The following is a 26,375-nucleotide window of genomic DNA, read 5'->3' on the forward strand; positions in this document are numbered from 1 at the left end:
CTTAAGTTAATCTAGAAAAAGCCATGTTCAGAGTCAAATGATACGGGTGGGAAACCTACCACCCATTATTCCCTTCACAAAGTCTTAGCTCCTTATTGGGTTATTTTCTGATTTCCTGGGATATAACTGCAATTTCGAAACAATCTAGTTACACAGAGCATTTAGGAGACTAGGCTAGCCTACCAAGCAAGTTAGGAGTACTAACAATGGCTATGCTTTCAGAACTGCTGGTGATAGCCGAAAAATTCCATTGCGTATGTGCTACAGGTGGTCCTCAGTGTTGCCCATTATTGGTCAGGGTAAGAAACTCCCAAAACATTTCTCTGGTCTGTTAGTGCAATCCGCACAGGGTCAAGGGCCCCAGTAGAGAGTCAGACTTACTCCCAGCCTCCAGAAGACAAGCAGACCACACCTTTGATTCAGCAAGCAGGTGCAGCTCAAGCAGCTACAGTGCAGAGTAGCTCTCAACAGTGCTGACGGGGAATATATTCTCTGTCTGACAACTGGCCCATATGCCAACTGGCATTGAGAGGCAGACATAAACCAAGTTCATAGCGGTTAGCCACATAAACCAAGTTCATAGCCGTTAGCCACATAAACCAAGTTCATAGCTGTTAGCCAATCAGGGTAAAAGTAATTTTTTCCAAGACATTTTCAACAACAGATGGACAGAGGCTGCCCTGGGCTGGATATTCTCCGAGTATTCCAGGTCAAAGCTAGACACCAGAGAAACGACTCCATAAGGAGTTTACTTCTGCTAGAGGTTTTCTCAATTCAAGGCCTTCTTCTCATACATTTGACAGAGAAGAACTGGAGTTTGGAGGGAAGGGAGGAGGTGACTGGGCCCTGATATTGTACTAGTCTGCAGCCATCCACCATATACAGGGCCAGACAGACAGAAATAGACACAGCCTTCCCACTCACTCTTTCTACAAATTTCCAAGAAGCAGCTTAGGACTCTTTAGGCGAGCACTGGAGTTGTTATCCAGGTTATGCTTTTTGTTTAGGGTCCACTCAAGCAGAGTATCATAAATAGAGGATAACTTTGAGGAAGAATTGGGAGACTGGGGAATTGGTGCAAACAGTCAGAGACTTCAAACCCTACAATCATCAAACAATGTATCCCATATACGTTAGATACGTCTTTAGATATCAGGACACACAAGTGGATGTTTGCAAATTATGACCTGCTAACATTGAATAAAAGGAGCACCCTTGTGGCGTGTTCAAAGCAGGTCTCTGTACAACTGACTAACTCTTATAAAAAGGTTATCTTTTCTAACAATAAAGATGATGTTTTGTCAAATTACACTTGAAGATGAAAAGAAACATAAAACAGCAAATGATTGCCCACATACATGGTACTAAAACCAGGTGTGAATAGATAACACACCAAAGTAACTACTGGATTAGTTAGTTAGTCTTTCATGTCTACCACGACCAGATCATGATGCACAGATGGATAAGAAGGGATTGAAGAAAACAAATATCAATGAAAAAAAGAGGGGTAAAATGGACAAGGCTGGAAGACAGGAAATACCATAGGGTAAACAGACAGAAGGATAAGGGATACGAGTGATGGAGTGAGATAATGGGAGTGGCAACTGCTGCCCAATAAAATATGGTGAAAAAGGAGGGGCAGATTTACATGACAGGTGGCAAGAAGACATGAGGAAAGTAAAGGGGATCTCTCCCCTTGTAAGGATGAAAGAACGACAGTCAGATAAAAAAAATCCACTAGAGTCTTTCCAGCAGTTTATTCCTGCTTCCTCATTCATTCATTCTAGAAAGATGCAAGTCAACACATATTGCGAAAGCCTTCCTAGACTAGTAAAACACTTACACGTGATCTCAGAACTCTCATGTCTAACAATACTTTCTCTTTCATGACTCTCACGGAAGCCTTAACTCTTGGTCCTGCAAAGTGTACAGCGAAAGTATGTGTCAATCACTATTCAGGATATGGAAATCTTCTAGAAAGCTCTGCAGTCTTGGCACTTCTGGCCTCACAAAACAAGTGCTTAGAATAGGTTACCCTCTATAATTGTTCATTCGCTCGTTGAGCAATTTCTAAATCAGTTCCTCAAATTACAAAGCCATGATCATCGCAGGGCTAAATACTGCAAAAATGAAGAACTTTAAATCGCTCACTATTATAATAAAATGTAAGTAAGCCAATGGGATCCACAGTGTTTATGTGGCTCATGTTGCAGCTCTTAGCATTTTCAGGAGCCTCAATAGGTACAGCTGTTTTAGTCTTTATTTCAAAAGCCGTGCACACCCCTCCAATTCCCTGCATCGAAGTCTACATGGCTGGGCTATGCTAAATGAGCATACACCGTCCTCTGTTGAAACTTAAATATTGGAAGGAGTACAGCGGGAGGAGGTGCTGTGTAAGTAGGGGTTTTTCAAAACTTGGATGTCTTCCTTACCCTAAATTCTCGCAAATCTCTTTCCAAAGTATCATGAAACCTAGGAATTTCACACTATCAGAGATAGTTTACAAGAGCAACTTAAGGACATCTTGTGAGACCACCACTGAAACAATGCAACATCTGTCTCTATACTCATCCTCTTTCAATTGAACACATTTAAACGAACAATCCCCATTCTGTTCTCCGTAGTACTATAGTACAGTGCCAGCCACAGGAGGGTTGCACTGAATCTTTGCTATTTGAAGATTTCATGATCTAACTTGTAAACTGATCATACAGATGACTGAGAAGTCAATGCATCAGCTCGCACACAGCTCAACTGGCTTACTTCTTTTTCAACAAAGCCATCATCTAATTGAGATTATCATATATCTATTACTGATACGCCATGTACTCACAATTGCCTCAAAAGCATGAGGAAAAAAAATTAAACACAATTAAAGTTCTTCAAATCTGTAGTCTGTGGCCTGCACCCTAACAAAACAAATCACCTTTTCACAGGCGCTCTATTTCTAAACCAGAAAACACGTTCTCAAAATGAAAGAAAAAATACAGAAACATTGAGATCTGTACTGCACGTAGAAACAGGCTGTGGACTTAGATAGAGATAAATGACTTCTCTAGCGTTACATTTTTCTTACAAAATAAGACCTGCAAAAAAAACGCAGAATTAAGTGTTCATTTAAGTTTTTTTTAAAAAGTACTGGAAAGGAAGTCTATTCACAAAGTGGGTTGCATGGGTTGAGGATAGCAATTCTCATTCTTAAGGAGTCAGACACAGATCTCTCTACCCTCTCCCTACTGCGGGGCCCATGGACTCACCCCGCTTCTCCCTATGGAGGTCCTCCAGCAGCTGCTCCTTCCTGGTTATCTGCTCAAAGAGAGCCTGGCGCTCTGAGTCCTTGTTGATGTTGAGATCCTTGAGCTGCTCGCGGCTCTGCTGGAGGTGGCGCCGGACCTTTCTCTCCTTGCCTTCCCGTTCTTTCACCTCCTCGCAGATCCACTGGAGCTTTGTCTAGGGAAAAGCCCAGAGTCAGGTCTTGCAACAACCCAATAAAGACTTAATGCAGGATGAGACATTCTGGGAAACTCACCACATGAATAGTGCACTTGGCACCCAATGGTTTAATGGGACAAGATCCCCTATGACCAACAGTCACATTTCAATCAAAATAAAACAAAAAGTTAGAACCAGACACAATGTCTATGAAAATAAATAGGTCAAAGGGTGGGTGGGAACAGAAAGCAGAACACATCATATAAAAAGACTCAGGCATTGATCTGTGATGCAACTCAGACAAATTCTCGCCACAAATGACCATATAGCAGCAATTCCGCCATATATTAAATTATATGTACAAGGGAAAGGGCCGGTGCAGTCGACGTTTCGATCCTATAGTAATGCAGGAATCATCATCAGGAAATTACAAAATGATGCTTGAGATTATTACTCAACAGAAATAAAGGAATAATGTGGGAAATACCAACAACACTAGGCAGTGAGACAGTGCCCAGTAGAGGAGAGACGCAATTCAAATAATTATCGCAGCACCAGGAGACGTGAAATCTGGGAACTATGATACCGAGCGTTAGCCCAGCCAATGACCGGGTGCAAGAATAGCAACCACAATTCAAGGTGGGAGGTAAAGAGAATGTAGCCACATCCGGTATGCTGCAATCTTTGTGCCTTAATCCTACAATGCAGAGCATGTCCTCTGTAGTCGCAATTCTCGTGCACAAAGGTGACTATAACTCTCACCCCTGCCACAGCACAGTTTTCTTATCAATACTTTTACAGCAAATATTGCACTGATGTTATCAATGATGTCAAGAAGATGTCATGAGTGATTTAATATGTGAAGTAATTAGTAGTGCATAGCGAGGGAGCGAGTTTTAGTTTCTTGACATCCATCTAACTTGATCGGCTGAATTTCTACGGTTTTGTGAGTGAACATTCTGGACAGACCTATAACGTTCCTGTAACCTTTGTTTTTTGTAGTTAATTTCTATGTTCTTTTTAACGCAGCGGGAAGTTAGCTGCGCCCAACCCCCGCATGCAGTCAACCCCATGCTGGACCCCATCCCCTGGGTTCTGCCCAATTATAAATGAGGGACAGTGCAGATTTCGGCCCCGGGGACCCCATCCCGTGGGGCCCGGTCAGTAATAAGTGGGTGCACTGGAGCCCTCCCACTTCCTTTTTCTTGGAGACCATAGGAAAGCCCCAGTGCCCCAGCGGTTGCAGGGGGCTCCCTGCCTCCAGCAGGAGCCAGCATTGCTCCTACCTGCAGGGAGCATCAGAAAATGCTGCTCCCTGTCAGCTGGAGCAATTTACTCATCTCCGTGCCCGCTTCAGTGTGGACAGGGAGACAAATGAATAGTCTACTCCCAGTGGGCGAGAGCATTTTACATGCTTCTGCCAGCTGGGAGCTGACTTAGTGTTTACAGTCACTTGGCAGAAGCTTTAAAATTGCTTGTGCCAAGCTCTAGCAAACACGGTATGTCCCAGGAGTGGGTACCACGGGACATAGTAGCAGCCAGGCCCTGGAGGATTGGGGCCCCCAGGGTCATTAATGGCTCCAGGAGGGGAGCCACGTGGCCCTCCTCCCTTTCCTATATACGTCGGGGCCCAGGGGGATGGGTGACTGAAGCCAAAAGCTGCCCCTTCCCCATCTGAAAAATTAGCCAGGCACCTGGGGATGGGGCCCTGTGTGCCCCACTCCCCTTTAATACAAAACACTGAGCTCCCCATCCCCCATGTTCCAGCCCAGGGAGGCAAAGAAAAGCAAGCGCGGCAGACAGTGCTTAGCTTTTTTTTCAATTTTGTCAGAGATTTGCGGATCCTCCGCAAATTTGCTGCACAATAGGAAAAACATTTTGTTGCCCCACCACCAGACCTAGGGGTCAGGGTGTTCCTAGCGTGCCCACTTATGTTTTCTTTTGAGTTTTTTTATTGGGACTCGTCCGAGTCCCAAGATTCCTGATTGAAGTGGTGGCAGGCAATTAGATATCATTTTGATATCTGTCAGGTTCATCATTTCAAGATATCTATATTTCTTTTTCCTTTAATAACTCCAAAACTACTGAACAGATTTGCACCAAATTACAAAAAGCACTCTTTGTAGACCAAGAACTTACTGTCTGCCAAATTTGTTGTAATTCCGTTCAGCAATTCGGGCTGTAGTCGTGTTAAAAAACCCTATGGGGAATTTTGTGACTTTCAATGGCAAGAGAGCAGAGCCACAATGCGAATTGACCACTGGGGTGAAAAACCAAAGGCCCTGAGAGGTGTGTGCCACACACTGCAATCAGCTCGCAGAGCAGGGGGATGAGTAAGGAATCTAAGCTAGATAAGAGTCTCTACCGGGTAAGGCGTTACCGAAGGCAAGTAACTTGTTCATCTGATGGAGACTTCTATCTGCAGATTCCTTACCTTAAATTAGATAAGCAAGCAATGCATCCCCGGAGTGGGTCTGCAAAGCCAATTTTAAATCAAAACCTCCTGCAGGACAGGACAGAACAGGCGGAGTGCCCGTCGCGACGGACCCGACTGTCCAGATATTAGTGTTTGGTAGAGGTGTCCAAGTTGCAACCTGACAGTTATCCAACACAGAGACTCTGTGGTCTAACCCAGTGGTCGCAGCCTTAGCTCTGGCAGAATGAGCACCCAAGTTGCTCCTTGGCCAATGCATAGCGTAACTTGATGCAGAGCATTATCCAACTTGAAATGGCCTATTTCTGCACAAGCATGGCGGGTGGGGGGTGCTGCTTATGGTGATAGCGCTACCCTAGGTCCTCTACTCTCTACAGTATTACCCACCCAATATACCCGACCTTTTTCCACACCCTACAATCAGATGTGGTGAGGTACCTCTAAGCAGGAGGTTTTCCATGAAACTCCTATTGTAAATGTGTGCTCAACCCCTACAAAGGAGGACTGGGGATTGCTGATATAAGACTGTACTACTGAGCTAGCCACCTAGTATCAATAAATGACTAGCTTTTTGCTAGACGTGTTGACCCGTCTATAGCATTGGAGCTACATGGCCTTGAGTGCCGCGGCATACCAAACCTCCTTTATGGTGCCAATACACCCATGCTCCTTTCACCTGCAACACAAACGTTTTTAATCTGTTGGCACTAGATGCTGCTATGAACCCGGTGGCATGGAACACTGACGGCGGAAACTCCAATGTGGCTTGGGTACTGATTCAGGCATATTGCATACTTGCTTCAGGGCCTGGGACACTATTGGTATGTCCAAGTTGGGGGAGGCCTGGAAGGGCATTGCAATGTGCGCATTTCAAATTCTCGTAGAAAGTTATACAATGCACTAGACCCAAATTTATAGATCTCTACAACTGTGTAATGCACTTGAGGCCTCCCTCGAATCCTACACAACCACCTCTGCAATGCAACCCCCTGGAAACACACATCACAGACGGATAGCAACAGCATTTCTCTACTGCTCGAAGAGCCAGGTCTTGAGGAGTCTTCTGAAGGTGAGTAGGTCTTGGGTCTGCCGTAGGTGAGTCGGGAGGGCGTTCCAGGTCTTGGTGGAGAGGTAGTAGAAAGATCTGCTGCCGATGTCTTTCGTTGGATGCGGGGGACAGTGGCAAGGGCGAGGCTGGCGGAGCGGAGCTGGCGGGAGGGGGTGTGGAAGCTGAGTCTGCTGTTCAGGTAGGCCGGTTTGGTGTTGTGGAGAGCTTTGTGTGCGTGGGTGAGGAGCTTGAAAGCGATCCTCTTGATGACGGGGAGCCAGTGTAGGTCTTTGCAGGTGCGGGGTGATGTGGCTGCGGCTGGGGACGTTGAGGATCAATGGGGCGGAGGCGTTTTGGATGCGTTGTAGTCGATGCAGGTGTTTGGCCGGGATGCCTGAGTAGAGTGCGTTGCCATACTCCAGCCTGCTGCTGACGAGGGCCTGTGTCACCGTTCTTCTTGTCTCGGATGGGATCCACTTGTAGATCCTGCGGAGCATGCAGAGGGTGTTGTAGCAGGAGGAGGAGACTGCGCTGCCAATAACGCTGACCTGCTTTGACATGGAGAGGGAGGAGTCGAGGATGAATCCTAAGTTGCATGCGTGGTCGGTGGGTGTTGGTGCTGTTCCCAGTGTTTTCGGCCACCAGGAGTCGTCCCAGGCAAAGGGGGTGGGTCTGAGGATGAGGACCTCCGTCTTGTCCGAGTTCAGCTTCAGACGGCTGCTCCTCATCCAGTTGGCGACGGCCTTCATTCCCTCGTGGAGGTTCGTTTTGGCGGTGTGCGGGTCCTTGGTTAGGGAGAGGATAAGCTGGGTGTCGTCGGCGTAGGAGATGATGTTGAGGTCTTGTTGTCGGGCCACTTGTGCGAGGGGGGCCATGTAGAAGTTGAACAGCGTCAGGCTGAGGGATGAGCCCTGGGGAATGCCGCAGATGATGTGGGTGGCTTCGGATCGGAAGGGTGAGAGGCGGACACCCTGGGTTCTGCCAGAGAGGAAGGACGTGGTCCAGTCGAGGGCCTTCTCTTGGATTCTTGCTTCTTGGAGACGTGTCTTTAGAGTGCGGTGGCAGACCGTGTCGAAGGGGGTTGACAGGTCTAGGCGGATGAGGGCTGATGTTTTGCCGTTGTCTAGTTGGCGCCTGATGTCGCCTGTGGCGGCGATGAGGGCTATCTCGGTTCTGTAGTTTCGTCTGAATCCGGACTGGGACGGGTCCAGGATGTTGTTGTCTTCGAGGTGGCAGGTCAGTTGCATGTTGACCATTTTCTCGATGACCTTTGCCAGAAACGGGAGCAGGGAGATTGGCCAGAAGTTCTTGAGGTCCTTGGGGTCCGCCTTGGGCTTCTTGAGGAGGGTGTTGATTTCGGCGTGCTTCCAGCTGTCTGGCAATGTCGCTGTTTCGAAGGAGATGTTGATGACCTTTCGAAGTTGGAGAGTGATGGCTGCGTTTGCTTTGTTGAATACGTGGTGTGGGCACGGGTCTGATGGAGATCCTGAGTGAATGAAGTTCATAACCTTGCGAGTCTCGCCGTCGTTGGCGTTAGCCCAGGAGGTCAGGCGGGTGGAGCTTGCAGGGTGGGTGGAGTCCGGCGTAGTTGTGGCGGTCGTGGTGTGGAAGCTGTTGTGGATGTCAGCGATCTTGCGGTGGAAGAAGGTGGCCAGTGAGTCGCACAGTTCTTGTGAGGGCGGGACGTCATTGGTGTTGGCGCTGGGGTTGGAGAGTTCCTTCACAATGCTGAAGAGCTCTTTGCTGTTGTGTGCGTTGCTATCCAGGCGGTCTTTGAAGGAGGATCTCTTCGCTAATCTAATGAGGTGGTGATGTCTGCGGGTGGCATCCTTGTGGGCAGAGTGGCTGTCCGGTGTGCATTTGTGGAGCCATTTCTTCTCCAGTTTCCGGCATGCACGTTTGGAGGTCTGGAGCTCGTCGGTGAACCAGGTGGCTCTTTTGCTGGTGTGGTTGTTGGAGGGTTTTTTGATAGGGGCGAGGGTGTTGGCGCAGTCGTTGATCCACAGTCTGAGGTTGTGTGCGGTGGCGTCTGGGTCAGTGGGTGGGTTCTGGGCGAGGGTGGTGGTCAGCTGATCTTCGGTCACTTTGCTCCAACAGTGGCGGGGCATCAGTTGGGTGTGGTGGTGCTTGGTTGGTAGGTTTCTTGAAGGTGAAGTGGATGCAGTGGTGGTCGGTCCAGTGGAGCTCAGTGGTGTGGTGGTAGGTGACGTGGGTGCTAGTGGAGAAGATGTGGTCCAGTGTGTGTCCAGCGGAGTGGGTGACTGCAGTGACGAGTTGTCTGAGGCCAAGGTTGGCGAGATTGTCGATCAGGGTGGTGGAGTTGGCGTCGTTGGCGTTGCAAGGTTTTGAACCACCAGGGAAATGCCCTGGTGTTCCTGTCATGTCCAGTCAAAGGGTTAATGACACCATACCACCTTGCTAGTTGCATGGTGATGTTGTTGTCCGTGAACACCTGCACCAGCCTTCCTCTGATCGAAGGATGAAAGGCTTTCAATGCCAAGCAAATTGCCTGAAGTTCCAAGTTGATGTGGAGCTCGGACTCCGCCTGAGACCAGAATTTTCTGATCTCCACCCCTCCGAGATGGGCGCCCCGTCCCAGAAGTGACGCATCTGTCACCAGAGTCAGCTCTGGTTGGGGCAGAGAGAGGGGTCTGTCACTGGCCCAACAGCGGTTCGTCAACCACCACTGCAGATCTTTCGCAGTCCCTCAGAGATCTGGATCATGTTGGAGACATTACCCTGATGCTGCGCCCACTGGGACTTCAGGTCCCACTGCAGAGCGATCATACGCCAATAGGCATGAGTAACAACCTCAGGGTCAATCTCAAAATTCAGCACAGAGGCTGAAACATCAGTATCATAGCCTAAATATCCTGTACACAATGCTCAGGAAGATAGGCCCAAAACTGCACTGTATCCAAAACAACTCCGATAAAAAAGAGCATCTTACTTCGGCATGTTGATTGTAAACCTCAGCGAGTGCAGAAGGTTGACGTAATCTGGAGGTGGGAGACGACTGCCTGAGGCGAGCTCACATTCAACAGACAATCGTCAAGGTAGGAAAAGACTGGAATCCTGACCTTCGCAGATGAGCTACAACCACCATCCCTTTCGTGAACACCCGAAGGGCGCTGGTAAGGTCGAAGGGGAAGCAAACTGAAAGTGATCATGGCCTACCGTAGACCGCAGGTAACATCTGTGGGCAGACAGGATGGGGATGTGGAAATATGTGTCCTGCAAGTCCAAAGCTACCATCCAGTCTCCCCGGTCCAGGGCAGATCGAACTTGCATGAGCGTCTTGATTTTTCCTTATTCTATGGGACACGCATCCTCGGCCAAAAAAAGGCTGGGAAGCCTATTGGCTGTGGTGGCTAGGAAGGTATGAATGCAGTTGGAGACCCCCTCCCTGGCCAAGAAAGGGGAGGAAGGGAGACTGGGGTGACGAGGGGCCACAGATAAGCCCAAAGACATGGGCGTAGATCTGATGTCCTTAAAATGTTCCAGTACAGAGTCTGCCTTCTCTCCAAAAAGACGACAGCCATTAAAGAGCATATCCATAAGCAAGGCTTGGACATCCCCTGAAAAACCAATGGTTCTTAGTCAGGCATGGCGCCACAAGGCCACCAGCAATGAAGTCGGTCTAACCAGCTAGTTGGTCGTGTGCAGTTCAAATCGTATGGTGAACTTTGCTGCGTCTCTCACGTCTGCAAGTGTCTGGGAGAGTATGTCTCGAGCATCCCCAAAGACCATAGGCAGCACTTGCACACCGAATCCCAGGTCCTATGGAAATATTGGCCCAAAAGTCATGCAGTGTTTGCGGACTGCAGTGCAAGGCAGGCAGAACAGAACTTTCAGTTGCCAAAGGTATCCAGCCTTTGAATTCCCTATCTGGTGTAGTGGTGGAGAATGCACCATGGATAATTCTGGAGGTGGCGTAATGAAACTTGAGGGGGTGGGACCCTGCAAAGTACATGGAGGGAGCCCCCTCAGAACACACTCAGGAGCTCTCAGGCCAGGGTACTGTACTAAGGAGGCCCCTCCCGCACCCCAGGGCTGCAGGGGCCTTTGTTGTGCCACTGGGTCTCCAGAGGCATGGCAACAGTGGCAGGCAATTGTCCTATGCACAGGAGCACCTGTGCAGGGCTTAGGCAAGGTCTGAGTAGGACTTTGGTAAGGGCTTCATTAATGGGAGAAAGGATTTGGAAGGGGCGATTCCTATCTGAAGCACCTCCATCAAGACGCTGGTCTTGACTGCCACTGTGGGCAGCTGCATGTCCAAGACCTCAGGCACCCTCCGCATCACCATAGCTCCCTCCTCCATAGTCACAGTAGAAGGAGAGACGAGGCCAGTGTCAGTTGAGATGTCTAATCCGCTGGCATCCGCCAGTTCCCCATACCAGTTGTCCTCATTCTAAAACTCTTAACTAATAGATGCTGTTATCCATAAGTGTTCTTCAGTCTTCTCTCATTCATCTCCCTCTCCAGGCCTGTCAAATGTAAAAGGCGCTGGCTCCGATCTAAAGAACACGGCTCTGCTTGGATCTGGAACTCGTTTTGGATGATGCCCGTCAAGCTTAGTCGGAGTCAAGAATGATGATGATGGCGCTGGCAGTGCCAGAGGTGTTGGCAATGGGGCGGGCGCCAAGGTCTCGATCTAACCGCAGCCCCATTCTGGATCCAACATGGGATCCATGGGGTTCAATTGGTGTAGAGAGCAAACCTGCCGGCAGGGATCCTGTTGGCGCCCCTCCTGAGCCCGTAGGGCACAAACACACTCCAGAGAAGCCAGGCCACCTAAATACTAGGTGCATTGTCTCATAAAATGTCTTAAGCTTGGAGGGCATTGCTCCGGCTTTGGATAAGTCAGGGAAGCACGAAGGGGACTCTGACTTAGGCACTGCAGAAGCGCAATGTCTGGAGTGCTGATGCTCCGGCACCACGTCAGAAGACTTCAATTGGCGTGTGAACTCAAAGACAGTTTCAACATCTTCGATCTTTTGTGCTTCTGGGACTCACATGACTTTTCTGACTACTTTGAGTGCAACGATGATCGCTGCGTGCAACTACATGAAAGGTCCCGGGAACTTCCGTGTGACTGAGATCTTGGGTGCTGCGGAGTCGTTGGGCAGCGATGAGCCTGAGGGATTGCTCTCTCAGCACCTTCGGATATATGGCATTGCAGTCCTCCCTTGGAGTCGATGTCCCTCTTCAAGCACCATAAGCACACCAAGTGTTGGCCAGTCAAAAACATCTGTCTGTAACAGGCACCACATGGTTTGAAACCTGCCGATTTCTTAGAGAATGTGCTGTCACACCAGGAGAGAAAATCTCCCCAAAAATTGTTGAAAAAAGTCGTGGTACTCTGACCAGATCAGCACTATCTGGTGAGTAAAGGAAAGAACTGACAACAGTGTGCCGGGTGGTGCCTCTATAAGTACCCTGCATGCCCTACCCCCACCCCCAGAGCCAATAATGGCCCGCGACGCCATCCATCAGCTTACATGTTGTGTTCCAGGGAGCCCACCCTGGGGCACAGCAGTTTCCCTCTCTACACCGGCGCGGGCAGGGTATCTTTTTAAAACTCCAGCCAAATGGGAGCAAACACAAAATCTGATCCCAGCAGGCAGGAGCTTTATAAATGCTCCCGCCAGTTGGAAGCAGACTTTTGATCGGTTTCCTTGCTCGTACCGATGCAGGCAGGGAAACAGATCAAGATATTGCTCCTGCCTGGAGGGAGCAGCATAAATTGCTCCTCCCTCTGGGCAGGAGTAATGCCATGTGGCCCCCCTCTTCTTTAATATTAAAAAAAGGCCCTGGGGGATGGCGTCCTCAGGGCCTTAATGCGACTCGGAAATGGTGGCCCCCACCTCTTTAAAATAAAAAAAACGCCTTGAAGATGACTTGGCCCCCTCTCCCCTTAAAACGATATATACACCTGGGGGATCTCTGGGAGATACAAGTTGGAGGATGGAATTCCCCAGGGCATGATGAGGCTTGGGCAGCGTGGGGTAGGCTGCATGCGGGGGGTTGGCCGCAGGTCCTGGCCTTGCGGCCCACCCAGCACCACACACGGCCTCAGGGGGTTGGTATGATAATAAAATAAAATGTTATGTTAAAAAAAAGACCTGGAAATTCACTTCTTCAGTAGAAAACCAGCAGTGTCCAAGATGTGGAACCCCAGATGTCAGATTTGCACACATGATGTGGGAGTGCCCAGATATACAAGTATATTGGCATAAGATCATAGAGGTGCTGAATTAAGTGTTGGCGCGATCATTGCCATGCAGGGCAGAGGTCTGCCCGTTCGGTTTATTCCCGAGACCCAAAGCGAAAAAAGTGGGCAATAAGTTTGTGGATCTCGCACTGGTCCTGGCAAGGAGACGTAGTGCTCTCAGATGGCAGGCAAGAGTGGGACCTAAGGTGCCCAACTAGGAAAAGGATGCAACGCCTTGGGTGAGGGCGGACGAAACGGCGCGAACACGAGAAGACAAAGTAAGCAAAAGGCGTAGACCACTTGCGGAACTTTGGACCGAGGTGGTGAGGCTGTGGGAGGGCAGGGAGGAGGGCGACAGTGAAAGCTCTGCGGGACCTCACAGAGAGCAACTGAGAGGGGGAACCTCACCCCATCGCTACTTCTGAGAGATAGCAATGCAAAATCATACCTGTTCTATCATACCTTATGATAAGCGATCCTGAGGGGTCTCAAACAACGGGAAAGATATTTAAAAAAAAAAAAAAGAAAAAAAAGGGGAGCAAAGTTGTAGCCATCGGTGGCCTCAACTGTCTGAAAATGTTATTATATATGTACCATATTTTCTTAGCTTCAAACGAATCTCAGAATTTCACTTTTCATTTCACTGTGTTTCAGTATCACATTTAGCTGTGTCAATGTCGATGGTTCCACTTGAACTTCAGCTCTGTTCGGTTAGCCCTTTCTCGTTAGATACTTTACTCCTTTGCTACCTGTGGCTAGCTTTTGTTATTTCTTTCCCACTAGACTCTCCAGGTGTAGGCCCTCAACGTGTGATCCTGTGCAGCCTCCAGGTAATGTTTACAAGAGCAGAAGAACACACTAGGATAAATTAGAAACGTTTACGCAACTTGTGAATTGATGAGACTCCGTTACAAGAACAATACCAAATCTGCCATGCATTCTACCTCTCCTGTGGATAAATGCAGCCAGCGTTAATAACTTGCACTTCGACACTAACATCTTGACAAAAATCTTTCCTCCCTCTTTCATTATCAAGTTTCTTTCCATAAAATCCTAGCCACTTACATTCTGGTCACATCTTCTCAATGACGCAATATAGATTTAGCAAATGTATGTTCCCCGCTATCTATGTAAGGAACTCCCTTGAGGAACCCTTCGGCCCCCTCATCACCCAGTCCTAGCGCTGAAGCAGAGACCCGCCACAGTCAATGCTCCCAGATTTGGTAATATGGCTCACTCTGAATCAGATCCATCACTAACCTGATCTCATTAAAAGCATGAAAATAATCTTCTTCTCTCCCAAGGACGCTATGGAGTTCCTTACACCAGTCAAGACAAATCTGATATAGAAATACAAATCTGTCTACAGAAGTGTAAAGCACCTCGAACCAGACTCCGCCACATCCCTAGTTTTCATTCTCCTGCAGTGCAATGGACTCATGAGGTAGAAGATAGCTCTGAGTTTACCAGTTGCATGGAGGAAAAAGGAACATCTGTTACTAGTTTAGGCAAAGCAACATTTGGCAACTGGACTATTAGGGGCAATGGATGGAAATCTCCACATCTCCCTACCCATTACCCACCTCTGAAGTACAGCACGCAGGCAAGGTATTCACAGCAGCATGGGCGTTTACCTTTGTCTCAGCCAGCCAGCGATGCGGATCCTTCTGTAAACCAGGCGCAATGGAGATCGCCTAAAAAATAAAAGAAATCCGCACATAGGTCATGGGTCAATATCGAGCATGTGGCAGTGCCTTTGTTCGATCTTCCCTTGCACATTTGATTAATTGAAAACGACTGGTGTAGATGACCATCCAACAGCAGCTCAATGAATACGTTGCTTACCTTCAATAACAATATTTCTGGTAGATACATATCTTCTCACACCATTTTCACGTTATGAACTATCCCCCAGGTGTTTGAATTCTCTACCCCAGAAATAGCTCTCCAGAGACACCTGGCAGCGCAATGCAGCTTCCACTGCGACTCCGCCCACCAGACGTGCCAACACCCGTGTGGTTAGGTGCCAACTGGCATGCTGCTGTCAGTTTCTACTTATTTCCGCACACTGACAAGACGTGCAGAGGGGAACCAAGAGAGCATCAATGGAAGTGACAAATACAGTGCATGATATATGTGTATCTTACTAATCACGGATGGCACTAATTCATGTGGGACTAGAGGGGGTGGTGAGGAATCTGCAGGAAGATTATGTATCCACCAGAAATATAATTAACAACGAGTGGCTTTTTCTTCTGCAGAATACACCGTCCGGCAGATTCCTCATCTTATAAATAAGTCCCAAAGTAATAACCTTCGGGAGGAATAACTGACTAGTGCCAATTATCCAGGAAAATAATGCAAGTCAGCTAGAGCAATGTACCAATTACTGCGTAATTGCGCTTTGAGGCAGTAGAGTTTTGAAAAAGTATGCAAGGATGGCCCTATGGTTCCCTGAAAGATGTCCCCAACAGGAATGCTTCTAGTGAGAACTGCAGAAGCTACCATGGCCTTAGCAGAGTGGGATTGAATCCTCTCCATGGGACTTTCCTGGCTAAGTTATAATAGATATTGACACACACGATGACTCAACAAGAAATGGTGTTTGGTCACGACTTACCTTTCCTAGCATCAAGAAGTCCACAAACAGCTGATCATCTACTCTGTCCTGTTGAGTGCAATCTGCGTAATGGAACACAACATGACTGTAGTCTAGTCTATGTAGCAAATCCCCTTGGCTGGGATGAGGAGAGAAGTATAGAAGAGTAAAGGAATGACCAATGTGAAAGGCACAAACTGGCACCTGACCTGCACTGGCTCCACACACACACAAAACAATTGTGTTCAAAGCATCAGTCCAGAGTTTCCATGCTTTATAAAGGAAGGGATTCATATATCTGTAAAATCAGATTCTTCCTAATGTTACAGCGAGACATCTGAGATCCTCGAGTTCCAGGTTACTGTTGACCTCCATGCTTCAAAAGAGCCAGATCAGGAGGGCACTCTTTCGCACAGCTGGATGCGAAGCAGTGGGATTCTTTGCCACAGGACTTCTGCCAGGGAACTACAGAAATGTCCTTTCAGAAACTTTCAAACACCTATCTCTTTAAGTCTACCCAAGTCATTCTATCGTCTGGGTTTCATTCATTCATTCATTCATTTAAACCATTTTTGGTAGATAGGATGGGCAGGTACGAGGAACTAACTTATCAGAATAGAAAACCATGAAAGTGGATGAATGGAGAGAGCATGAAGTTCTCCAACCGTACAGGCTGAATTTACAGCCCATAATAGCTGTCTGCAGAAAAAGAAGCTGAACCGTGTAACTGTGTATCGGCGTGAATGGGGATGCATGAAAAAAGATAACAAGATTCAGATCCCACAGAGGAACAATTAACAGAGTGGGAAGAAACAAGTAAAGCAAACCTTGAAGAAAATGCTAAAAAAAGAGTAGACCTAACCAAGAATCCTTGGTCAGGAAGGCATGTTAATGCACACAGAGCTGCCACACAGCCTTTAACTGACTACGGCCAGAATGTGCTGGGCAAGACACAGAGCGAAGTGCAGAACACTGGATAAGTAATACTGAAAAGGAACTAGATGTTCAGACCCGTAACTTTGAACAAATTTGTCCCAGCGACCCGCATGAATGGATTTTGTAGCAGGTTTCCTGACACCCAGGATGACATCCACAACTTCAGCCGAAAAGAACTCTCTTCGCTCAATCTCCAAACATGTAGCTGCAGTTGGTTGGACGGGCCTGACCATACTGGAGCAACATCATGTTTACCGCATGCGGAAGGGCAAGAGGTGGCCCCCATGCTGAGTGCCAACATATCAGCCTACGAGATGCCACCCCTCAGCCAAACTTAACCTATCAGACCAGTTGTGCCTTACCCTCCGACACTTTCCACTAGAAGCAGAATCAGTGGCAATTTGTACAGCAGAGGCTTAGACCAACTGAACCTGAAGGCATCTGTGAGGGAACTCATTAAGAGGGAAGGGTATGGCACAAGATGTTTGTCAATGCTTTTTTGGGCCTTTGCCCACCTATGGAATCTCCAATATGAAGAAGATCACCATCGTCATTTAAGAGTGTAGATCCCACTCATGGTCCATCATTGCGGGAAGACTAGGAGCAACAGGCCTCATACTGAGAAAACCTGAAAGGTGAGTCTCTGTCAGGAAAATAGGTGAATCGCCTGTCTTGATGTAATGGAAAGTGACACTGTAGTCTTACAGAATATGAATGGAGCTGTCCAAGATGTAAGAGAGAAACGCCTTCATGGCAAGATGTACTGCCTGCAGTTCAATCATATTTACGTGTTGACTCTGCCCCAATGTGGACTACAAGCCTCTTTTAATCATGTCACCTAGATGGGCAGCCCAGTAACAAGGTGTCTTGAAAGGTGGGCCTGCAGAGTGCTGAGGGGCTGAGCTCCATCGTTGGCAATTTTAAGTCTAAGAACTCTGCCACCCATCTCATCACCAAAGCAAAGGAGGCACTGTCTTCAGTTGATGGCCCAGGTGGAAAACCCAACTGAGAGTCCATGGAAATGTCCAACCCACTGGCCGTCTTTATGTTCCTATATAGACTGTCCTCATCATAAAAGTGGGCAAAAAACATCTCTATCATCTCCTTTGTCTCTAAGACCCAGTGACTCAAGAGCTGGAAGCAAAACGTTGTTGGAGTGTGGCTCAGAGTAGAGGCATGGTTCTGTCGGAGTCTGATTGAACTTTGACCTGGTGCATCAGTATGGCTATGGGCAGTGACTTAGTCCGGGGCAGGGAAAAATATGTCTCTAAGTCCAATAGGACTAGTGGGACAAGGTCTTTCTCAGGAGTTGTCAAGAGGCACGAACAGAACCGAGGGTGGACCCACAAGCAGTAACCCGACTAGAAAGCCTCTGTGAATCCTTGGGACAGGAAGGCATGCCAGAGAGAGGTTGAAGAGTGCCACATATTTGTAACATGCCTTTCTAAAGGCGACACCCTGTAGCAACATTGCATTATGGATCCTTATACTCAGGGTGCATCGGGGTCGGTTGCAGAATGGCTCGCCGTTGAGAGACTGAGACCAAGAGGCACCCTGACATCCTTGTGACTTCATAGGCATAGAGAGTGGCGAGACAGGGGACAAATCCTAATCCGCCTTATTGTGCTTCCACTTCCAATTTGACTTGCTGGAAGGCTGGGGCCTGTTGCCGGAACAGTCCTGAAAGCGGGAACAGTCTTCAGCTAAAAACAGGACTTCTGTGACCTCCTTCGGTGTTCCAAGACGTACAGCTTTGCTTCACATTCCCGGATCGCTTTGGGATTCATAAGGACTTGGATTCGTGCCCCAAACACCAGAGGTGCAATTCATGGGGACCTGCCACAGTTATCTGTTCGCAACAGTTCCTTCAAGGCTCAAACCCTTTTGTTTTAAGAGGGGTACATAGTTCTCTTGCACACAGGAAACTTGTAGACTTTAAGGAAAAAACTCAAACTGAGGAACAAAAAGTTGGAAGCGATTTCTGGATCTGCATAAGAAGGCACGGAAGGAAGGGAACTGACATAGGCATGCAGACATAGCGCTTATATGCAGCTACGTTCATTACTTCAGGGGCGGCACAAAGTGAGCACGTTGTCACACAGCGCGCCTGAGCTATGCCTTTTCAAAACTTTTGCATCTAGTCAAGCACCTAGGGATAGTCTAAAGATGAGGAATCAGCTGTTAGAAAAATCCATTACAACAGATTTTCTCCTAAATACCCTCGCCTCAGTGTATAGTTGTGTTATTCCAAAGCTACATAAATTCATCACTTGCATGCAGTATTAATCCCAGAAGCAAACATGTTTAGATGAAGTGAAATCAAGACAGCAGAGAAGAAAACATTACGAAAGATATGTGGTACCACAAATCTTCAAAAGAACAACCAGGTTTTTGCGCCGGAGACAAGGCAGTAATGATTTGCAGATCTCTGCAGTGAAGTCAATATGGCCTCTTTGGAAATAACTTTGAAAGGAATACCTCTCAGGAGAGCTCTAATATCATGTCTTTCTCAGATGTAATACTGATATCTTCAGTTGGAATTTTATGAGCTGCTTCAAAAGGCATCATGATGTGACTTCAGGTGAAAACTTTAGGAGTTATCATCGGTATAGTAATTACTTTTATGCCATTATTACAACCTCCATAACAACAATTGTCTGTCCATTCGATATTCAACAGTCCTTGAAATACAACCTATGCAGTCTTGCAAATGCTCTCACATGAACATAAACATCTGGAAAAGTGTATCCTGTCACTTCAGCAGATAACTGTCCTGTAAACCTGGTCAAAGGCATTTATACCAGCATGAAACCCTTCTTGTTGTCTCAATTCTCGAAAACATCTCTTTGTTAGGTCCCCTGTGGGGGAACATCCTTTACGACGCGGATGTTACCCCGCAGTACCGTTACAATGCGTATTTTAGAACGCAAGTCGTAACCACGACTTGTGCTGGAGGGTGCTAAAGGACAAGGAATAGTAGATTTACTTTTCCAACACCTTCCCTACTGTACGTAGGCTGGTGTTGGAATAGTAAATTAAACTATTCCTAAGTCCGCACCCCTACAGCGCAAGTCGTGCTAACGACTTGCGTTGTAAAATACGCGTTGCAACGGTACGCGTGGTAATACCACGCGTCGGTAACAACGTACATCCCCCCTGTGAGGCACCAACACCAGGGGCTATGAGATGTCACAGTCCCAGCAGTTATACAACAAGTGTCAAGTCGGACCACAAATAAAGCACAGCTTCTCAAGTACTGCACTCTTTAAGAAGTGTGGCTCAATGGTTAGAGCGGCAGACCTTGATGCAGAGCGCTGGCCAGGGACCAGGGTTCGATTCCCGCCTCGGCGGGATCGGGCTTAAATTCCTCTGACAGGATATTCTCGCCTCAGTGCCGAATCTAAGCATGGGCCCCACGCTGCAACTCTGGGCAACAGCTTGCTTAGTCTCCACAACGGCCCCTGATACACAAGGGATGCCTGGTTTCACCATGGGATGCCCAGGAGTGGACACCTCACAAGGAAAAGCCAGGAGGGGTTCCCTTGTGGTAGGAGTACAAGCGCCGGGATGCTTACGGGTTACTGTTCGCGCTATACAAAAACAACACATTTACAAAGCCTTCCACACCAAACTGCCACTGCTCCAAATAAATGAATGTTATTAATCTGTATGTCATTAGACTTTTTCAGTTTGAGAGAAAAATGCAGACCACAGAGACTCAATGGCTGTCTAATACCATTTAAAATGAAACATATAAATAAGTTACTTATCTACAGCTACCATTCTCAAGCATTATTGTCTATTACAAACTCACACACTTGAATCTACCGTAGAAGTATCGATTAAGCATCGCCAACTTTATTCATTTAATATGGCACAATTGAGAGCCTACCACATCTTTATGAGCAATACTGGAGCCAATGAGCTAGAGAGGTTCTGATGTCTACACGCTCTAAAGGCATCTATAGCATGAATAATTTATTTTATTTATTTTTATTTTATTTTACTGGCTTGTATAGCGCTGGTCTCGACTCCCTAGGGAGCATCTCCGCGCTTTTGACGTCTGACACATTTGGAACGGGAGCACGTATGCTGTCTATTGGCTGAAGAGGAAGGTTTTTAGCATTTTCCTAAATGGAAGATATTCTGTGCAAAGTCTTAAGGTGATGGGAAGGCTATTCCAAAGAGACGGTCCAGCTATAGAGAGAGCTTTGCTGCCCTGCCTTGCCTTTCTTGCTCTGGGCACTACTAGAAGGCCTTGTTCGCTAGAACGAAGTGGGCGTGGGGGTTTGTAAGGGACAAATTTGGTGGCCAGGTATATCGGGCCCATACCGTTGAGACTCTTGTGTATGGTACAGCCTACCTTGAATTTAGCCCTTTGTCTGATAGGCAGCCAATGAAGCTTTTCTAGAAGGGGTTTGGAAGGTGAACGGGGGGGTGCGTTTAAGACCAGACGGGCAGCCGTGTTCTGGACCACCTGTAGTCTTGCCATGACTCCATCATTGGCAGCCAGAAACAGGGCGTTGCAGTAGTCTAAACGACTCATGACTAATGCCTGTACCAAAGTTCTTCTGCTGTCGTCTGGCAGGAGGGGGAAGATCTTACGTAGCATACCGATTACGTGGAAGCAGGATCCCACCACCTGGTTGGCATGTTGCTTGAGGGAGAGTTCCTGGTCCAGCCGGACCCCCAGATTTTTTACAGATGGTTTAGGCTCCGGTACTGGGCCAAGGTCTTGTGGCCACCAGTCCGGAGACCAAAGTTGTCTTGCCCCCCCAAACAACATGACTTCAGTCTTTCCAACATTGCATTGCAAGTAGTTGGAAGACATCCAGTGTGCTACCGCTTTCATTCCGAGGGAGAAGGAGTTCCTAACTTCGGGTGTCAAGGTTTTGAAAGGAAAGAGGAGTTGAGTGTCATCCGCATAGGATATTGAAACAAATCCATATGCTCTCAAGATGTTTGCCAGGGGTGCCACATATATGTTGAAAAGAGTTGGGCTCAAACATGAACCCTGTGGCACCCCTTTAGTGATCTCAACTTCCTCTGACCGAAAATTGCCCATGGTTACTTGTTGGGTCCGATTAGTTAGGAAACTTCTTACCCATTCGAGGGCCTCCTCCTTTAGGCCGATGTTCTCCAGCCTGGACATGAGAATAGAGTGAGATACGGTGTCAAACGCCGCAGACAGATCTAATAGCACCAGGATGACGGAAAACCCCCCATCCTGGTACATACGCAGATCGTCTGCGACTGACATAAGAGCGGTCTCTGTACTGTGCCTGGGTCTGAAGCCCGACTGTGATGGATCCAGCACTCCTACCGACTCAATGTATCTTGACAGATGTTTATTCACATGTTTCTCTGTGATTTTGCCCAAGAAGGGGAGTAGGGATATTGGTCTCAGATTGTTAAGCTCACTCCAGGGAATGGTGGTATTCTTCCTGAGAGGTTTGACCAGTGCCTTTTTCCATCCAAGTGGGACCTGCCCCGTGGTAAGTGAGAGATTTATTAGTCCCTGGATGGTGGGTCCTAGGGCTTTAGCTAGAGTGGGCATGATACGTGCTGGAATAATGTCTGAGGGGGAGCCACTCTTTATCTGCGACATGAGTGCTTGTACCTCCTCAATCTGGATAAGGGGAAATGCAGAAAGGGAGTTTTCAGGAAGGAGGGGACGAACCGAGTTAGTTGTGAGGTCATTAGTAGCACTGTATGGCAAGTTGGAAAGAAGGATTTTGGCATATATGGCGTCGATTTTATTTGTAAAGAAATGGGAGATACTGTCGCACAGATGTTGCGACGCCACTTCAGGACTTTCACAAGCAGTGGGTTTAGTGAAGGTCAGTAATATCTGATACAAGGTCTTGGAGTTATTGCCAGCCGCCAGAAGCTGTGAGGCTATGTGGCTTTTTCGTGCTGATCTAATCTCCTTGTGATATGCTTTCAAAGACTCTTTGTAAGTGTATTTATCGTTGTCTAGGCGGGAGATCCTCCATTTCTTTTCTAACCTCCGTGTGGCCTGTTTGGATAGTCTGAGATTTTCTGAAAACCATATCTCTTGTTTAGGGGCGGGTTTAGGTTTAAAAATTCTTAATGGGATAGTCTTGTCAATTGTATATGACAGCATTTCTTCGTATTCATGTAAGACTTTGTCTATATTGTCATTCCTGCTCATAGTCGGCTTTCCAAATATTTTACAGAACATTTCATGGGTTAATCTGTGCCAGGGTCTTCTTTTACAGGGTAGGGTGTGGGGTTTTTTGGCGTGAGGGGTGGGAAGGGGGGTACAGAATTCCAGAACATAATGGTCTGTCCAGTCTACATGGTAGGGGAGGGAGCATTCGATAGATAAGGAATTAGTAAAAATAAGGTCCAGGGTATGGCCTGCCATGTGGGTAGGCCCGATGTTGACCTGCTTTAAGCCCAAAGAGCCTAAATCACTAATAAAGGTGTTGACTTCGGAGTTGTTCTCGACCTCACTATGAATGTTGAAGTCTCCTAAGAGGAGAAAGTCTGAGGTATCGCTTACATGAGGTGCCAGAGCTTCCATTAATGTCATGGAGATGTTTTTACATGGGCCTGGGGGTCTGTATACTAAAGCTCCTTTCCTACTAGCTTTAGTGGAATAGTTAAGATTAAAAATCATAAGTTCAAGTTCAGGGGTGCACATTTCCTCCAGAATTTTCACATTGATTTCCTCCTTGTGTACTATCGCTATCCCACCACCAATTTTCAATGGCCGATCCATCCTGGCTATTTTATAGCCTATAGGGATCCCCAATGTTATAACGGGTGTTAGGTGGGGTTTGAGCCAGGTCTCCGTCAGGAAGCATAGGTCCGGCTCCTTACTGGAGATCAGATCCCATACTTCGACGGCATGCTTTGATAGAGATCTGATATTGCAGAGCATGTTTTTGTTGGTGAGGGCGTTTTTATTGGTGGTCTTAGTCTTAATATGAGTGGGATTGTCAGATAGAAACTTAGTTTCTGGTTGGTTTATGTGAAGGCGAGGTTTGGAGGTAGGAGCCATGCTCAAGTGGGTTTCAAATTGAGTTCTGCAATGGCGACAGGAGAATGGGCCCTCGATATTGTCCTTCATCCTGTTAGGACAGGTATTGGGGGAATTATGTAGTATATTCATTAGTACCTGTGGGGAGTAGCTTAGTCGGTGTGCTCGATGATCCGCCATAGTGACCGGCCCCGGCCACGTCCTGTCGCGGACGGGCGCAGACGGGCAGCTCTTTGGCGGGACTTCGGCGGGGCTGCGCGCGATCGCTGCGCGCCCGTGGTACTGCGAGGGCTAAATAGCCCTGAGGAAGTGGTTCACTAGAGCGCTAACCGCTCTTCGTGCCGGCCGACCGGAAGTGCCTGCAGGTCCCCACGAGATTTGTCAGGGAGGCAGCTCCGGTATTCAGTCAGTGGTGGCGTGTGGTGCAGGGGGTAATGAATTTTAAAAACAGCAATTCAAAATGCACAATGTCACAGCTATATTACATTTCAATTTTAAAAGCGCTAGCAATTATTTATATATCTCGATCTCTCTTACTGGCCAGGTTAGGTCAAAACGCCAAGCAGGTTAGAGACACTGCCACTGTCTCCTTCCCACAGCGAAATGCTCCCCTGCTCCGCCTAAATAGCCCTGAGGAAGTGGTTCACTAGAGCGCTAACCGCTCTTCGTGCCGGCCGACCGGAAGTGCCTGCAGGTCCCCACGAGATTTGTCAGGGAGGCAGCTCCGGTATTCAGTCAGTGGTGGCGTGTGGTGCAGGGGGTAATGAATTTTAAAAACAGCAATTCAAAATGCACAATGTCACAGCTATATTACATTTCAATTTTAAAAGCGCTAGCAATTATTTATATATCTCGATCTCTCTTACTGGCCAGGTTAGGTCAAAACGCCAAGCAGGTTAGAGACACTGCCACTGTCTCCTTCCCACAGCGAAATGCTCCCCTGCTCCGCCTAAATAGCCCTGAGGAAGTGGTTCACTAGAGCGCTAACCGCTCTTCGTGCCGGCCGACCGGAAGTGCCTGCAGGTCCCCACGAGATTTGTCAGGGAGGCAGCTCCGGTATTCAGTCAGTGGTGGCGTGTGGTGCAGGGGGTAATGAATTTTAAAAACAGCAATTCAAAATGCACAATGTCACAGCTATATTACATTTCAATTTTAAAAGCGCTAGCAATTATTTATATATCTCGATCTCTCTTACTGGCCAGGTTAGGTCAAAACGCCAAGCAGGTTAGAGACACTGCCACTGTCTCCTTCCCACAGCGAAATGCTCCCCTGCTCCGCCTAAATAGCCCTGAGGAAGTGGTTCACTAGAGCGCTAACCGCTCTTCGTGCCGGCCGACCGGAAGTGCCTGCAGGTCCCCACGAGATTTGTCAGGGAGGCAGCTCCGGTATTCAGTCAGTGGTGGCGTGTGGTGCAGGGGGTAATGAATTTTAAAAACAGCAATTCAAAATGCACAATGTCACAGCTATATTACATTTCAATTTTAAAAGCGCTAGCAATTATTTATATATCTCGATCTCTCTTACTGGCCAGGTTAGGTCAAAACGCCAAGCAGGTTAGAGACACTGCCACTGTCTCCTTCCCACAGCGAAATGCTCCCCTGCTCCGCCTAAATAGCCCTGAGGAAGTGGTTCACTAGAGCGCTAACCGCTCTTCGTGCCGGCCGACCGGAAGTGCCTGCAGGTCCCCACGAGATTTGTCAGGGAGGCAGCTCCGGTATTCAGTCAGTGGTGGCGTGTGGTGCAGGGGGTAATGAATTTTAAAAACAGCAATTCAAAATGCACAATGTCACAGCTATATTACATTTCAATTTTAAAAGCGCTAGCAATTATTTATATATCTCGATCTCTCTTACTGGCCAGGTTAGGTCAAAACGCCAAGCAGGTTAGAGACACTGCCACTGTCTCCTTCCCACCAATGGGAAAAGAATCCTCCATGGCAAACTCATCCTCAATGATGTGTACTTCATCAATGACCAGTCTTATATGACCGGGTTTTGAAGCATTTTCATCACAACAAGGAGATTCTGAGTGCAAACTCAATAACTATTTTTCCTTTGAAGATGAAATTAGACTGAGTGTCTCACATTGTAGTATAAAGCAAGGACAAGGACGCATACTAATTCCATGGTGTTAGTTATGTGTCACACTGAGCACCGTGGCTGGTAGGTAAAGTTGCACAGTGGAGTAGGGTACCTACAGAATAAGGGATAAGGGAGAGCCGGAAACTTCAAGCAGTCAACCAACACTATATGCACAAAAGTTTGTTTTTAAGGCATGTGTTTAGATAGTTACATACAGAATAGTTATTACTGCTTGACAGCAATCAACCATCGTTAACTGGCCATGTCCTCCCCGCATTATCCTCCATAAAGTAAAGACCTAATGTGCATTGAAAGCAAAATAAATGAACTATTCTCATTGTCCTCAAACTAATTGTAGCAGGAACAAATTGACATTGTAATCGTACAGAGAGGTTTAGTGAGTAAATACCTTAAATTTCTCCGCAGAATCCCGGGAGAGGACTTTGCAAGAAGCATCAATTTCACTTCCTATCATGTTGAGGATGGTCTCTTGCTCTGTCTCCAGGCGGCATAGCTGGTCCCTCAGCTGCAGCCCCGCCTCCTCCAGCATGCGCAAGTGGTCTTCCCCTTTACTTATCTGCTTGTCCTGGGAAGAGAAGCCACAGAAAGTTTCACTCTAGTT

At 47.5% G+C, this 26,375-nt stretch overlaps 1 protein-coding gene across 1 annotated transcript in view; it reads right to left on the reverse strand.

Moving 5' to 3' along the window:
- CEP128 (centrosomal protein 128) overlaps positions 1 to 26,375 on the reverse strand; it is a 757,252-nt gene that overhangs the window by 443,593 nt on the left and 287,284 nt on the right. The window contains exons 15-17 of the mRNA XM_086937589.1: positions 26,163 to 26,339; positions 14,763 to 14,822; positions 3,258 to 3,450 (exon numbers count right to left, since the gene is read on the reverse strand). Of these exons, the coding sequence (XP_086793715.1) occupies positions 3,258 to 3,450; positions 14,763 to 14,822; positions 26,163 to 26,339 (430 nt within the window). The remainder of the gene's footprint in view (positions 1 to 3,257; positions 3,451 to 14,762; positions 14,823 to 26,162; positions 26,340 to 26,375) is intronic.

This window comes from Lissotriton vulgaris, chromosome 9 (genome assembly GCF_964263255.1).
Source record: "Lissotriton vulgaris chromosome 9, aLisVul1.2, whole genome shotgun sequence".
In the NCBI taxonomy this organism is placed as follows: domain Eukaryota; kingdom Metazoa; phylum Chordata; class Amphibia; order Caudata; family Salamandridae; genus Lissotriton; species Lissotriton vulgaris.